This window comes from Sphaerodactylus townsendi, linkage group LG01, assembly GCF_021028975.2.
Source record: "Sphaerodactylus townsendi isolate TG3544 linkage group LG01, MPM_Stown_v2.3, whole genome shotgun sequence".
NCBI lineage: Eukaryota > Metazoa > Chordata > Lepidosauria > Squamata > Sphaerodactylidae > Sphaerodactylus > Sphaerodactylus townsendi.
Window position 1 is genome coordinate 194,480,748 of NC_059425.1, and position 15,340 is coordinate 194,496,087.

Sequence of the window (15,340 nt, forward strand, 5' to 3'; positions counted from 1 at the left end):
ACCACCTCCTGTGGCAGCATATTCCAAACACCAATCACACATTTTGTGAAGAAGTGTTTCCTTTTATTAGTCCTAATTCTTCCCCCCAGCATTTTCAATGAATGCCCCCTGGTTCTAGTATTGTGAGAAAGAGAGAAAAATTTCTCTCTGTCAACATAATTTTATAGACTTCAATCATATCCCCCCTCAGACGTCTCCTCTCCAAACTAAAGAGTCCCAAACGCTGCAGCCTCTCCTCATAAGGAAGGTGCTCCAATCCCTCAATCATCCTCGTTGCCCTTCTCTCCACTTTTTCTATCTCTTCGATATCCTTTTTGAGATGTGGTGACCAGAACTGAACACAGTACTCCAAGTGTGGTCGCACCACGGCTTTATATAAGGGCATGACAATCCTTGCAGTTTTATTCTCAACTCCTTTCCTAATGATCCCCAGCATAGAGTTTGCCTTTTTCACAGCTGCCATGCATTGAGTTGACATTCCCATGGAACTATCCACTAAGACCCCCCAAATCCCTTTCCTGGTCTGTGACTGATAGCACTGACCCCTGTAGCGTGTATGTTTCTCCCAGAAGTAGTCAGAGTAATTTAATTGGAACTCCCAATTGGAACTCTGTGTGAGTTTATGTAACCGATCTGGCACTTTGCCACCACTGGACCGTTCTTTCCTTTTCACAGGGTAAACAAACACTGTTTTACCCTTACCTTGCAGCCCCGGAATGTCATCTTGTCTCCTTTCCCCTCTGGGCTTCCAGACAGGATGATCCTGCGCCTTCTCTCCTCCACTCCAGTGCAATTCTCTCCGGACAGTCACAATCACAGTAGGTGTTTTTGAATGACATAAAACTTCTTTGCTTTGCACAGCTTGGTTTCAACTCTGTAGGACCTTGGTTTTTGTCCTTTCACTTTTTTCAATTTGTACCGCCTTCGGTCTTTTGGGCTGACCGCGCCTCCTTATCTTCTCCATCTTTGTTGTTTGTGGAGGGTCTGCAGACCAGGTTCCCCACTGCTGGTGCTGCTGGTGAATGCTATCCCTCTACCATCCAAGTTCCTGCTCCTTCAAAAGGGTGCGGAATTCCCCCCCCCTGAAGCTTCAGGGGGTTGTAGAATCTGGCGGGTGATGTCTCTCTTAATGGTGTGCTGTGTGGTTTCCGGGCTGCATGGCCGTGTTCTAGCAGCATTCTCTCCTGACGTTTCGCCTGCATCTGTGGCTGGCATCTTCAGAGGATCTGATGGTAGGAATGGAAAGCAAGTGGAGTATATATACTGTGAGGTGAAAAGGTGAGGACGTCTGAATAGAGTAGCCTGGCATGTGAGTCACAGAGAAGTCTGTAGCGTGGGCGTAACAATGAAGCTAGCAAGGTCAATCGTTGAATGGATCTGAATAGAAGTATCCTGGTCTTTGTTCCCTTTGAGTGCTATAGTCTATAGTTGTCCTGTGTTTGTGTGGAGCTGATCAGTCACTGTCTTGATTCTAGAGTTTTTCAACAATGGCAGGCAAATTCTGTTCATTTTCATGGTTTCTTCCTTCCTGTTGAAATTGTCCATGTGCTTGTGAATTTCAATGGCTTCTCTGTGTAGTCTGACGTAGTGGTTGTCAGAGTGGTCCAGAATTTCTGTGTTTTCAAATAATATTCTGTGTCCAGGCTGGTTTATCAAGTGTTCTGCTATTGCTGATTTTTCTGGCTGAAATAGTCTGCAGTGCCTTTCGTGTTCTTTAATTCGTGTCTGAGCGCTGCGTTTGGTGGTCCCTATGTAGACTTGTCCACAGCTGCATGGTATGCGGTAGACTCCTGCAGTAGCTAGAGGACCCCTCTTATCCTTTGCTGAATATAGCATTTGTTGAATTTTCTTATATACTCCACTTGCTTTCCATTCCTACCATCAGATCCTCTGAAGATGCCAGCCACAGATGCAGGCGAAACGTCAGGAGAGAATGCTGCTAGAACACGGCCATACAGCCCGGAAACCACACAGCACCCCAGTGATTCCGGCCGTGAAAGCCTTCGACAATACATCTCTCTTAATGGTCAGAGACCTGTTGTGTCAGCTATGTCCAGCAGAAGTGCTTCTTTCTTAACTGGGTCTCTCCAGGGAGTCGTGGCTCTCATCTGAGGCCCCTTCTGCATAGGCAAAGTACAGCGGGTTGCAGTCGGGGCAAAGCAACCCATATTGCCATTGGGACATTTGTGTGCCTCCATGCAGGCAGCCAACAGAGCCAATGGAGGCAATGCAGGTTGCCATTGAGCCTTTGCACGGAGGTGCTTTCTCTGCCAATCACCTTCCCCTGCTGCATAGCTATGGGGTCAGGCAGGCATGGACCTCCACACCCATGCTGCCCCCTGTGCTCCTGCATAGCTTCACAATAAAGAGGTGGGGGTGGGGAAAAGAGGGAAACATGGCCAAGTAGCGTGCTTCTCGGGACAGCTGTTTGCCTGCGAGTGGCTGCAACCCGCATTATAACCAGAAGATTGCAGGTAGCGCAATTCTTGAATAACTTGGTTTTTGCGGGGGAACACGGACTCGTGTTAAGGGAAGGAACCGTGCAAAGTTTCCCCTCAAATGTGTTTTATCCCTTTGTTACCCAGGGGGCCTGAGTCATGGAGGAGACAGCCATTTTGACCATGTGCCATCCTAGGGAGTTCCAGTAAATTTCCAGGAAATGGAAATTCTGAAGAGCCATCCCAAGCTCAAGAGCCTGTCTGATATTTTAACCTCCAATAGGCAATGTAGAGAAAGAGGGACAAGGGAATGGCATTTATCTCATTTCTGGATCATTACTCAATCTGGTGCTGTGCTCAAAGAAGGCATGTAAAATGTTTCTTCTTACACAGTACTTCGTAATGTTGGATGCTTTTAGCAGTTCTCTGGACCACATAGACCTCCTCTGTCTTGGATTTGCTATTTTAAAAAGGAGGCAAAAGTCTGGATGGTGGCGAACGGGGGCACAGAGGCAAGGCCTCAGGGTCTGGAAGGGAAGCCGGGAGGGGGGGCAGTCCAGACCCTTCCAGTGGACAATTCCTACAATGGCCAGGTGGTATCAGAGGTTACCCAAGAGAGAGAGAGAGAGAGAAAGAGGAGTTGGGAACCACTGGGAGAGGGTTGGATCCCCCCATTTGTGGTTAAACAACTCCAGGCATTCTTGGAAGAACTATGTATTTATGTATTTTATTTGTACCCTGTCTTTCTCCCCAGTGGGGACTCAAAGCAGCTTACCTGGTTCTCCTTTCTTCCATTTTATTTTATGACTGGTCCAAGGTCACCCAGCCAACTTCCATGGCTAGAGTGGGGATAGGAACCTGGGTTTCCCAGATACTAATCTGACACTCTTCAACACTTCACCACACGCTACACCACATTTTGTCTGCCATAGTGTTCCATATGTCCATTAAGGTTCTGGAGAAGTGGTCTGGTGGTTTAGAATGAAGCATCACTAATACACAAGATAACGTACAACTCTGTGGGAAGTCCTGAACTGTTTTCTGGAGTGAGTAAAGGGCTGGCACAAAGTAGCCACATGAACCTTGGAACTGGTGGCTAAGCAGGGATATGATTGCAAGTCAAAACAACAAATGAATAGTCTCAAAACCACAGGGAACCATCAATGGAACCAGGCTGTGCCAAGTTGTGGGGCAAGACTAGCCATATTGGGGAAAATCCAGCCCTTTTTGTTCACTCGAGATGCTCGTAACCAGCCACCCAGGAGTATTGCTCTGTAGCGCATGAAGCAGCGAAGCAGGTGGATAAGGACTTCAATAGACCTTCCTCAGTTAAAGGAACTTTATTTCTACAAGGACCCAACTGAGGCTATCATGAAGGAGAGAATCTTGATATACTCATACAATAAAACAGATGGTCTCAATAATGTGTGAAAAGAAGAATTCAGCAGACAACAATGACTCAAGAAGTGAGGTCCAAATTTTAAACGAAGTTGAGTCTCTGAAGAAGCCTGTATGACAACATACATCCCAGTTCCACCGAATTTGCCATGCCCTTGGCAGGAATGAAAGTGCAGTAGAGGAAAGTGGAGCTCACAGGGGAGCGAAACATGGCTGGATGTTAAAAACGTGACACAGCACAGATACGGTAAGGCATCGGATACAAAGTAATACCAGAGACAGGGGTAAGGTCCAGGTCTTCCTTGGATGTCCCAGGGGCTGGCTGGAAAGTGAATCTCTGCAGGAGACTCGTAAAGAAGAGGAAGAGCTCCATTTTTGCAAGGGTCTCACCCGCACACACGCGCCGACCTGTGACAATTGAGATGACGCATGTAAGTCTTGCCCACTTATGCAACTTTAATACTATATTCCCAAAGAATTTAAACATGAGACACAGTGAAGTATAAATGAAGGCAGACTGAAATTGATAGCAACCCAAAAATTATTGACAGTGTTGAGGAAAATAGTGAACACTGAAGGAAGTGAGAAATGGCCCACTGGGATGATATTCTTCCAAGTCAAGCCAGTGCTTCAATTGACAGTGATGTATATCAAAGGAGTTACCTGCAGAGAAAGGCAGGAAGGCGTCTCTCTTGATGAACTTTCCGTCGGAATCAAGGAAATGCTCAGGATAGAATTTAAATGGTTTTTCCCACTGAGATTCATCGTACAGCACAGAGTACAGTAAGGGGACGATATGCGTTCCCTGCAAAGCCAAAGCAATAGATTACTGAAGGAAAGGAAGATGGGCCATCAAGCACATTAGCTGTCCTCCGGGCCTAGCGAATGCCACCCCACCAACTGAGTTACGTGGGAATTCAAATGCAAGAAAAGCAAGGTTAAAAAAATAGGCCTGGATGGACAGTGTTTTCACAGTTTGAAATGTGTGGCCCAATCCAAGCAAAGTCAGGCTCATTTCTGTCCTTCCAGGTGTCAGACTCTCAAACGTGGAAATAACAGAGGCCATGGAAAAGCCCCAAAACTGTTTATTCCAGGTGAAGAAAGAGTAACAATTCATAGCTAGGAGCTCAGATCCAGGACCTATATTTTCCCGTTTCGTCCCATACCAAATGTCCACTATAGTTTCTACAACAAATGCACGACAGAACTTCAAAGAACCTGGGAACCTTTCACACTTCTTTGAGGATGGGCTGGCGCCAGGAGATGGCCAGGAAAGGAAGGGGGGAAACAGGAAAACATTTGCAAACCGCACACAGCAAAACATCAAGAGAGAAACAGTGAAACATATGCAAATCACACACAGCAAGACATCCAGGTACTGACAGGTATGGTCCTGATACCAGGAAGAGAAATCTGTGGGACACAGAAGAATTTCATTGATTGGCTCTGATATTCCCCCGAGTTAAGTGTTGGTTGCCAAAGAGGGGCAGATTCAGCAGATCAATGACAGAAAGCTAAGAACAATCACCTTTGGAATGAAGTAGCCTCCAAGAGTCACATCCGCATTGGTGACATGTGGTGCGGCCGTAGGGGAAATATTTCCAAACCTCTGGATTTCGTGAACCACCGCATCGGTGTAGGGCAGCTTTGCTCGGTGTTCAATTCGTGGCTGAGCAGACCCGATCACCTTTGTCATTTCTTCTTGCACTTTCCCTGAGGAAACAGAGCATTGATTCCCACTAAAACATATTTCTGTTTCAGACTTTGATGCTATAAATATTCTGGGGCCAGATTCAGTGGTACATGTGTCACATTGTTGTCTTGAAAAAGTGCCACAAGTCAAGTCTGGATTATAGCAGAGAGCCGGTCTTCAACTATGATATCCAATGGAGTTAGGGAGCTGGAGAGGAACAGGATGGATCCTAACTGGAAGTTTTCAATTTGGGGATGGAGGATATTAAGCAGAAGAAACCAGAGAGCAGAGAGAATCTGACCCAGGATTAGCAGAGTGGTTGTCTCTTGGAGGGTGTTGTTTTGCTTTACAGTCTCAATAAACAAACGGAGACACTCTGGGTTATCTCTTTGTCCAGGATCAGTGCCTCTCTGAGGGGACTCTATGCCCCACCAAAGGAAAGCTGCGCCAAGCTGGGGAAGTGTAAGGGTCTAGTGAAGTCGTTACGGCGACGCAATGAAGAGACGAGACGCAGCGATATCAAGAAACCGGTGGAGAGAAGCCAGCGGCTAATGTAGCTGATCTGGCTAGTCTGGCCAGTCTGGCCAGTCTGGCTAATCTGGCTAATCTGCCGAGCTGGAGTCCCTGGCACCTTTATTAAGGGTTTGGGAAGGTGGGAGAGCGGGAGAAAGTTGCGCAATTCATGACTCAGAGGAGGGCTGCGAACATGCAGGGAGAAACGTTCCTGTCTGGGTTGAATCCACATTCAGGCATCTTGTGACCCGGGTGTCTGGGGGATCTCGTGATGTGCGTAGTGTGAGCCCAGGAGGGGACAGATGGCGCAGGCATTCCTGTGCACTTTCTGAAGCTCTACTGGGTTCGCTAACGCACCCCTACATCTAGTACCCCAGTCAATAACAAGACTCAAGAATAGCTTCAAGAGCTTTATTAGAACTGTGTCTACCCTATGGCCAGGTAGCTGAGACTGAGGTCCCAGCTCCCTGGCTCCCAGTATAAACCTTGAGATTACAGTATGGTTGGAGTTAGGTGGCCCCCACCTTTGCATTCCCCCAATATCAGCATGTGAAAGGATAGTTGAAGACAGTTATGGTAGTTACATTGTTTTGGGAATGGCCGGGCTACTCCCAGAGAAAGACAGATAGGGAGAGCCAGTAAACTGTATTCACTACATTACAGCAAAAACAAAAGACACAGGCCTCTGGCCTTGGGCAAGGATGATATGAGTCCAGCTGCAGCCAGACAGGCCCAGGCATGTTACGTGCACTTCCTGTCAGGCCCTGAATGGCAGGGCCTGACAGGAAGTCACCTGTCAGGTTGCAAGAGGGTGTGGCCTTGGCGGAGTCCACTTGGCAGTCAGCCAGCTGGAGAGGATGGAAGACCATTAATAATGAGAAGAACTGATAAAGCTCAGGATGACTGGCAATCTATGTATATATAAATCTATCAGTGCATTTTTCTGCTGACAGGTAATCTCCCAAACGACTAGACCGATTGCTTTGAAATTTTCACACAATGTCGCATTTGTGTGCGGCCAGGTTTCCATACTGTTTTCACACCTCCTGTTGTGTACATGTCACAACTGTGCCAGTTATTGTGTACATGCCACACATGTGACAGTTGGAACCACAGTTCTGTTCCGCAACTTCGCCATCTGCTGGCCTTCAAAGCAACACCCTCTGATACAAGGGAAGCAACCATGCCTTCTTTGAAAACCGCTGCCATCTGGAGTGAAAAAGATGGGGCCCACCATCTGGACATGGCCCACCCACCCTAGCGGAGGAAGGGGAAGGTGAGGGGGGGGGGGTCCAGGGGTTTGCTGGACCAAATGCTCTGAAATTTGAACACAATGTAGCTCATGCCTCCCAGCGTGTTTTAAGCCAGGTAATTCGCCTGAAAGGGAAGGGAGTGAAAGATACAGGCTCCGCCACCTGGACATGGCCCACCCACCCTAGTAGAGGAAGGGGAACGTTAGGGAGGGACAGGGCGGGGTGCCATGCAAGGGAATGGGAGAGAGGGAGGGGAGTGAGGGGCCCATTACCCCTCCCCTCCCTTGCAAGCATTGTGCAATCACACATGTTCGAACTGTTCGCTTCCCCTTTTCTTTCTTTTCACTTCACCAGACTCAGCCACAGCAATGCATGGCCGGGCCCGCTAGTCAGTTTCTAAAACCTTGGCATTAAGAGAGGTGGCCACCAAACATGGCAGTCAAGCCTGAAGACAGTGGCACCATGACAGATGTTGTGTCCATAGCCTGGATGGAGGCACCCACAGCATGGATGCTGAAGTCTGTGAAGCAGGGGTCCTCAAACTATGGCCCTCCAGATATTCATAGACTACAATTCCCACGAGCCCTACCACTTGGCCATGCTGGCAGGGGCTGATGGGAATTATAGTCCATGAACATCTGGAAGGCCATAGTTTGAAGACCCCTGCTGTGAAGGAACATAAAGGATGGGTGGCTAATCCCCCATCCCCACACAACAGCAGGCTAGCAGAGATGGAAGTGGATTGCTGATTAAGATGCCCCCTACCCCCATAGGCTCACACCTTCAACCCTCGTTGATTTGGCAATCCTACATATAGAGACAAAACAAGAACCCCCAAACACATGGACACTGTCGGTATTTGTTTTAAACGTCTAGCATCTTCTCCAGGGCAAATGTAACATCTAGTTGGGTCCTGACATGAGTGAGGGGAATAGTCATTCTCTACATTCGATAGGAGTCTTGGGGAAAGGGATGTCAGATGCAATGGTAGAAAGAAAATTCTACCCACACTTTCTGTTGTTATCATTCCACCCACTGGGTAAAACAGGAAGTATAAACCAGAGGTGGGATTCAAATAATTTAACAACTGATTGCTTACAAGCACCATTTTAACAACCGTTTTTGCCGAAGTGGTGTGAACCGGCTGTATCCCACCACTGAATTACTCTCTGGTACTTCCTGTTTTCCCTCATCTAGGTAAAATCCAACAGGAACCTCAGTTTTCTTTCCAATTTGTGTAATTGGGATCCAGATATCCTTGAATAATGGAAACCAACCAAGGGAACCCCCTCACTCACTCTGAATCTCAGGGTACTTCATCATCAGCAAGAGGCCCCAACGCAAGGTCGTCGTTGCTGACTCTGTGCCAGCAGCAAATAAATCATTCACAACAGCCTTTAGGTTTTCACTATGGAAAAATCCATTGCTCTGGTTCTTATTCTTCTCCTAGGGATTAAGAAGGAAGAAATGATTTTAAAGAAGTGAATAGAATACGGAGCAAAATAAAAACCAAGAGCACCGTGAGGATTTCACAGCGTTGATAGGGTGTTAGGGGGATGCTATCTACTTGATTGAGAGATATTTCTGGAACCACGTATCTGCTTAAAATAACATATCGCTGCTGCTATTGAAATATATGTAACCCGCCTGCTATATGTAACCACTGCCTGCTGTGCATTCTTTGCTTGATCTTGGTGATGTAATGGTTAATCTGGAGAACTGGGTTTGATTCCCCGCTCTGCCACTTGAGCTGTGGAAGGTTCTCTGGTGAACCACATTAGCTTGGGCACTACAACACATGCCAGCGGTGTGACCTTGGGATAGTCACAGTTCTTCGGAGCTTTCTCAGTCCCACTCACCTCAGAAGTTGTTTGTTGTAGGAGCAGGGTGGGGGGAAGGGAAAGAAAATTGTAAGCCCCTTTGAGTCTCCTTACCAGAGAGCAAAGAGGGATATAAATCCAAACTCCTTTTTCTCCTCTTTGTCTTCGTCTTCTTCTCTGTATGGCTTCACACGCTTGTAGACAACTAGGCTTCCCCTGGCCCTCTTGTCCCATGGGAACAATGTTGCTTCTGTTATCTCATGGGGCAGGAAGTCAGGTGACTTCCCTATGCTATCTGCTAGTGATCTTGGGGTGCCTTCGCTCGAAAAGCTGTTTGTCACAAATTCTTGGGAAAACGGGAGGTGGGCTCGCGTGGGGGATAAAGGGGACTGTGAATTCTAGTTCCATCAGCTCCATTTATCGGTGTGGTATTTCGATGCCTGCTCAATAAACGCTCTTGATCAATAGTTCAGAGTCCGTTTGTTGGCTTAAGAAGAAGAAGAAGAGTTTGGATTTATATCCCCCCTTTCTCTCCTGCAGGAGACTCAAAGGGGCTGACAATCTCCTTGCCCTTCCCCCCTCACAACAAACACCTTGTGAGGTAGGTGGGGCTGAGAGAGCTCCAAGAAGCTGTGACTAGCCCAAGGTCACCCAGCTGGCGTGTGTGGGAGTGCCCAGGCAAATCTGAATTCCCCAGATAAGCCTCCACAGCTCAGGCGGCAGAGCAGGGAATCAAACCCGGTTCCTCCAGATTGAATACGAGCTCTTAACCTCCCTCGCCCTGCTGCTCCTTAAGAAGAAGAAAGAAGAGTTTGGATTTATATCCCCTTTCTCTCCTGCAGGAGACTCAAAGGGGCTGACAATCTCCTTGCTTCCCCTCACAGCAAGCACCTTGTGAGGTAGGTGGGAACTGAGAGAGCTCAAATGTGACTTCTTAAAGGTCACCCAGCTGGCGTGTGTGGGAGTGCCCAGGCAAATCTGAATTCCCCAGATAAGCCTCCACAGCTCAGGCGGCAGAGCAGGGAATCAAACCCGGTTCCTCCAGATTAGATACACGAGCTCTTAACCTCCTACGCCACTGCTGCTCCTTAAGCACCCAAGACCTAACATGGAGATAGAAAGCCCCGACTGATCATCTTGACATTCCCTCCACCCTTGATGAGAACCAGCTACAGATAGAAACTACAGATAGAAACTGCAAAATATGCTGAGTAAGCAAAATATGGCGTGTTAGCAAGCGTATGAAGGAGAAATTTCTACTGCCTGCATTGGCACCATTTTCCTTGCCTTGTTTCCCCCTGCCCCCACCACACACCACTGGAAGGCTGTTCTTAAACAATGGAGAAACGATATTCCCCCGTAGTGCAAAAATGTTGCAGATTATAAGCTTGGCCCATGACCCGTTATTTCCTCTAAATTCTCAGCTTTTTTTTGTCAAAAGTAAGTCTGTCATAGAGACATGAGTGGAATGACAGCCGAGAAAAAGTATAAAGTGGGCTGTGAATTTAGAATGCGAATTCACATATGGGCTGTGAATTTGGAAAATTTCTTCATGACCTGGAGGTATCTTTGGGTCCACAAATAGATTTCCTGTAATACATTCATAGATGAAGACTGGGAAATCTCAGCTACCCTGTTTCCCCGAATATAAGACATCCCCTGAGAATAAGACGTAGTAGAGGTTTTGCTGAAGTGGGAAATATAAGGCATCCCCCAAAAGTAAGACATAGCAAAGTTTTTGTTTGGAAGCATGTCCGACGAACACAACACAGAAAAAATAAGACATCCCCTGAAAATAAGACATAGCGCATCTTTGGGAGCAAAAATTAATATAAGACACTGTTTTATTTTCGGGGAAACATGGTAGTTAGATGGCCTCTTTCCCCATCCCACCTAGATTCCTTACTAGCTGCCCAGGCATTCACACAAAAATAGACTTTTAAAGAACAAATAAGGAAAGTTCATCACTGACTGTTGGCGTGTTCCAAACTGTGTTACCTCTTTCTGTCGGATTAGAAAAGCATCAATAAAACTTCTTTGGTCATTCTCATCCAGTACGTTGAGACGTTCTATGAAGGCGGCCTGTATGAAGTCACGCATTTCCTTCAGGTTATCAATGATAGTCTTGCGAGCACCGAAAAGAAAGCCAAGAGCAGGAAACGTGTTGTACAGCTAAAAGAATAACACACAAGAATGGAAAACAGTAAGAAAAAACCAAATCCTACTGATGAGGCAGAAATCTCAACGTTTGTTTTGAAAATCTTCCATGACTCAGTCCCGCCTAAACCCTCCCAACGGATGCTAAGCATCACAGTGATTCGGGTTGACAGGCTGTTCAACCACTGGGAGGTTGGGGGTTGGGGGACATGTGTTGGTTGGCAGCATTGCATGCCCTCTGACATCACTTCCGGGCAAAACCAGAAGTGACATCATCATGTGTGTAACACCAACATATTTTTTAAAATTATCCCACCATAGTTTTGAGCAACAGCCAGCATCAAGAGTTGCCCAATCACCTGACAGCCATAAAAGTCACAGAGTTTGAAAGGATTGTCCCATTTCTCTTCCTGAACATCTCAAATGAGTAGCAAAGACTTGAGTGTCTGCTGTGACTTGTTAAAGGCATGGATAAACTCCCGGTGCTGCCTGTACTGGGATTTCACCCATTCTGAAACCACATTTTAATAGATTACCAGGACTGAGCGACTTCCTAGGAGTTTGACGTCTTCACGGAGCATGTGCAGTAATCTTTTAAATGTCGGATCTTCATATTCCAATCGTTTGCCAAGTAATATGGACACTATAATATTGGAAGCAGCACCATTCACAACTGTAGTTGTCTCAAAAGGTTTCCCTGGGGAAAAAAAGTAAAATAAAAGCATTACGTTATGGAATGAGCCGGAGCATCAATGGTGCCTCACACATTATCTTTTATACGCTTTAGAATAATTTATCAGTCATTCCATGGGTACACAGAAGGAGGTGTAGTTTCCAGAGGGGAAAATCTGGACTGCATCATATCAGAAGATGATGCAAGTATTTTTTGTGCCTCCTAAATGAAAAGGTAAAAGTGCCATCTCACCATTGAAGGATTCAAACTTCTGCAGTAGGAAACTGCACTCCTCAATAATTCTGTCTTCTATGGGCTTCTTGCCCATTCCGTAGTCTCGTAATGTGCTTATCGTAAACCGCCGCATCACTTTCCAGACCTCACCATTGGAAAAAAGGATGCCTGAATGAAACAGGACAAAAGTTCTATGTCAGCATGCATGACCATGACAACAGCATAATGAAGTGCCCTGTAAAGAGGGGATTGGAATGGGATGGTTTCTTGCTGACACCGGTTTTTACTGTTGCCATTAGTATTATCTCTTGCTTGGCACTCTTCCCAGACTGGCCTAGCCTTGTGTGTGAAAGTATCTAAAGTATCTAAAAAAAGGCGGACCCAAAAGTTCTCTTCATGTATCTCTGTACTTTTGAAGTTTAATTCTGTCAAGAACCATGTTTCATCTAGACATATTAAAGATCTTTCTGCTTTCATGGAGATACTTGGTATGGACTCAGTTTGTTACGTTTTGAGAGAACTCACTAATGTACAATCGCTGCCAGTTTACTGTACAAGATTGTGCTTCTGTTCTCAAGGATGTCTTTGCCTACGAAGAACAATGATACGGGGGCTGCAGCCTCGCGTAGTATGGTCTCCTTTCAGGACTCCTTGCTTATAACAGGGAGATCCTTTCTGCATAACTCAGGGTTTGGTGGTGACGCCAGCCACCCCGTCTGTGAATTTCTCTACTTCTGATGTGGTAGAGAGTGTGGCCTCCCGGCCTCCTGAGGATTATAAATCTCTGCGTACCCAAGCCGATTTCCTGCATCACGACCCCGAAGGGGGGACTGCAGAGGATCATCTGTTGGGAGTGGGGCAGGTACTCAGAGTGAAGCAAGCCTTTATTGGCATAGACAGCAGTACAACAATAATAAAAACAGATTAAAAAGCATATACAATACAGGATATACATGTTAGGACGAAGGAAATCTACTGGCATTTAGTAATTTCCAGGAGAAAGTCTGCCACTATCATACAGAGAGAAGGATCAGGGTTGTCCAACAAGTAGTGTCATCTAATTAAATCGGGGAGATGGGGTAAATGTAAAGGAGTAAGATTCACATACTTGGATCTGATTTCCTTGTATCTGAGACAGTGAAGTAATTGGTGGGCCAGAGATTCAACTGAGCCATCGTTACATGAGCACAATCTTTTAGCCTTTTCTTGCTTATTAAATCTGCCATGTAACAAGGCAGAAGGCATAACATTAAACCTGGCGAGCATTATGGCTCGCCTTTGAACAGGGTTTATTAAGCAATACAGGTAGTGTGCCAAGTGGCCCCGTTCAATTGGAAGAGAAAAATACAGGGGAGAGCACGTTTTCTTGGCTGCGGCGATTAGGGTAGAGAACTCTCTATCCAATAGTTGACCTTTTAATTTCCTATAAGCTTCTGAGTAGGGGGGCAGGTACTCGACCTGTCCGGCGTCCATCCTCCGGAACCTCCCAGGGCGGCAACTGTGATATAAAAATTATAAAGAGATGCTGGTTGCAAGACCACAGTTGAGAATTATTCATAGCTGAAAATACATTTTGCGGTTGCTCTCAGGAAATCAGTGTCTGGGTGCTACTGGAACTGCTGCGTTTGCTATTTTGCAAGAACCAGCAGATACTTCCTCATGAGTGAAAGGGCAACAGTGAGCACTGACCTGGGGGTTTGAAGTATATGGAGATGGTTCACCCAACTAGTTAGGCTTTTGCTTTTTGCTGATTATGCTTACTAAACAGAATTTATATGTAGCACCACACGTTACCAAGTCAGATGATGCTGAATGTATTCTTTTAAAAATATATCTTGGAATGTGCTGATTTGCAACAAGTCAAGATCGTGAGCCTGCGTGGACAGCCGGCCAGGATTGGCCAGAAGTGGTCAGAAGGGTCTGTTCAGAAATGTCTTAAAATGAGCTGTATTGTGATGTAGACTTCAGAGAGCTGATACCACGGTATTGCTCTCTCCATGGCTGCAGACATGTTAATAAACCTAGCTTGCTATTAGCCAACTTGGTCTGGAGTTTTCAATGGGTAAAAACTTCCATAACAACTGCGACAGATCGGGCTGAAGGAGCAACTTCATCTAATGGAGTTGAGAACCCTCAATGCTGAGCTGGAACTGGAACTTGAACATAAGTCCCAACGGTCTCAGCAGTCGTCACCTGTGCCTGATGAGCAATGGGAAGTGGCGGGCAATGGTCAGACGTTGGGGTCTGTCTTCCCACGGATGGTGGTCAGGGACGTGGCATCCGCATGCAATGTTTGGATGAGTACCTTGAGCATAATGTAACCCGAGGGATCGGCTCTCTTCAGCCTCAGCCGGCGCCTGACACAGAACCCGGTGAGGAGGAGGAGGAGGAGGAGGAGGAGAAGAAGAAGAAGAAGAAGAAGAAGAAGAAGAAGAAGAAGAAGAAGAAGAAGAAGTGTTTGGATTTATATCCCCCTTTCTCTCCTGTAGGAGACTCAAAGGGGCTTACAATCTCCTTGCCCTTCCCCCCTCACAACAAACACCCTGTGAGGTAGGTGGGGCTGAGAGAGCTCAAGAGAGGCTGTGACTAGCCCAAGGTCACCCAGCTGGCATGTGAGGGAGTGTACAGGCTAATCTGAATTCCCCAGATAAGCCTCCACAGCTCAGGCAGCAGAGCTGGGAATCAAACCCGGTTACTCCAGATTAGATACACGAGCTCTTAACCTCCTACGCGACTGCTGCTCCTGTTCAAGTCACCGATCAAGACCAGGTGGCTGAGAATTTCGATTGCACGGCGTTGGAATGCCGCAGCCTCCAGCCTGCAGCGCGATCCCCGGAGAGGCCTGCCAACGTGGAGGTCCCACCTAGTGGGGCAGCTGCTTGAGACCAGTTGCCCCCTGTGATCTTGGATAATGGAACCCACATGGCCATACTTGAGTGGAGAAAAATGTGTCACCTATTATCAAGGATGGTGACCAGCTTTTCTCACGGCTATATATGTGCATCGCTTAGTGCCAATGGCACCCATTTGCTTTCACAGAAGAAATTTCAGGGAAGAACCCAGAGGAACTGTCAGAAGGCAACTCAAATCTGCCTCTGGTGATACCAGAGTTTGGAGCTACATTTTGCTCCATTAAATGTTGATCAAAATAGGGTGTATTG

The 15,340-nt window shown here is 46.7% G+C and overlaps 2 protein-coding genes across 4 annotated transcripts in view; both read right to left on the reverse strand.

Annotated features, from left to right (window-relative positions):
- Nucleotides 1–15,340, reverse strand: part of LOC125436226 (cytochrome P450 2K6-like) — a 154,231-nt gene that overhangs the window by 93,459 nt on the left and 45,432 nt on the right. The window lies entirely within an intron of this gene.
- The window catches only part of LOC125436215 (cytochrome P450 2K6-like), a 21,083-nt gene continuing 9,588 nt past the window's right edge, over nucleotides 3,846–15,340 (reverse strand). For all 3 annotated transcript variants that reach the window (XM_048503029.1, XM_048503019.1, XM_048503040.1), the window contains exons 5-11: nucleotides 12,198–12,347; nucleotides 11,809–11,969; nucleotides 11,114–11,287; nucleotides 8,594–8,741; nucleotides 5,365–5,549; nucleotides 4,500–4,641; nucleotides 3,846–4,244 (exon numbers count right to left, since the gene is read on the reverse strand). In XM_048503029.1, coding sequence (XP_048358986.1) covers nucleotides 4,057–4,244; nucleotides 4,500–4,641; nucleotides 5,365–5,549; nucleotides 8,594–8,741; nucleotides 11,114–11,287; nucleotides 11,809–11,969; nucleotides 12,198–12,347 — 1,148 coding nt within the window. In that variant the 3' untranslated portion in view covers nucleotides 3,846–4,056. The remainder of the gene's footprint in view (nucleotides 4,245–4,499; nucleotides 4,642–5,364; nucleotides 5,550–8,593; nucleotides 8,742–11,113; nucleotides 11,288–11,808; nucleotides 11,970–12,197; nucleotides 12,348–15,340) is intronic.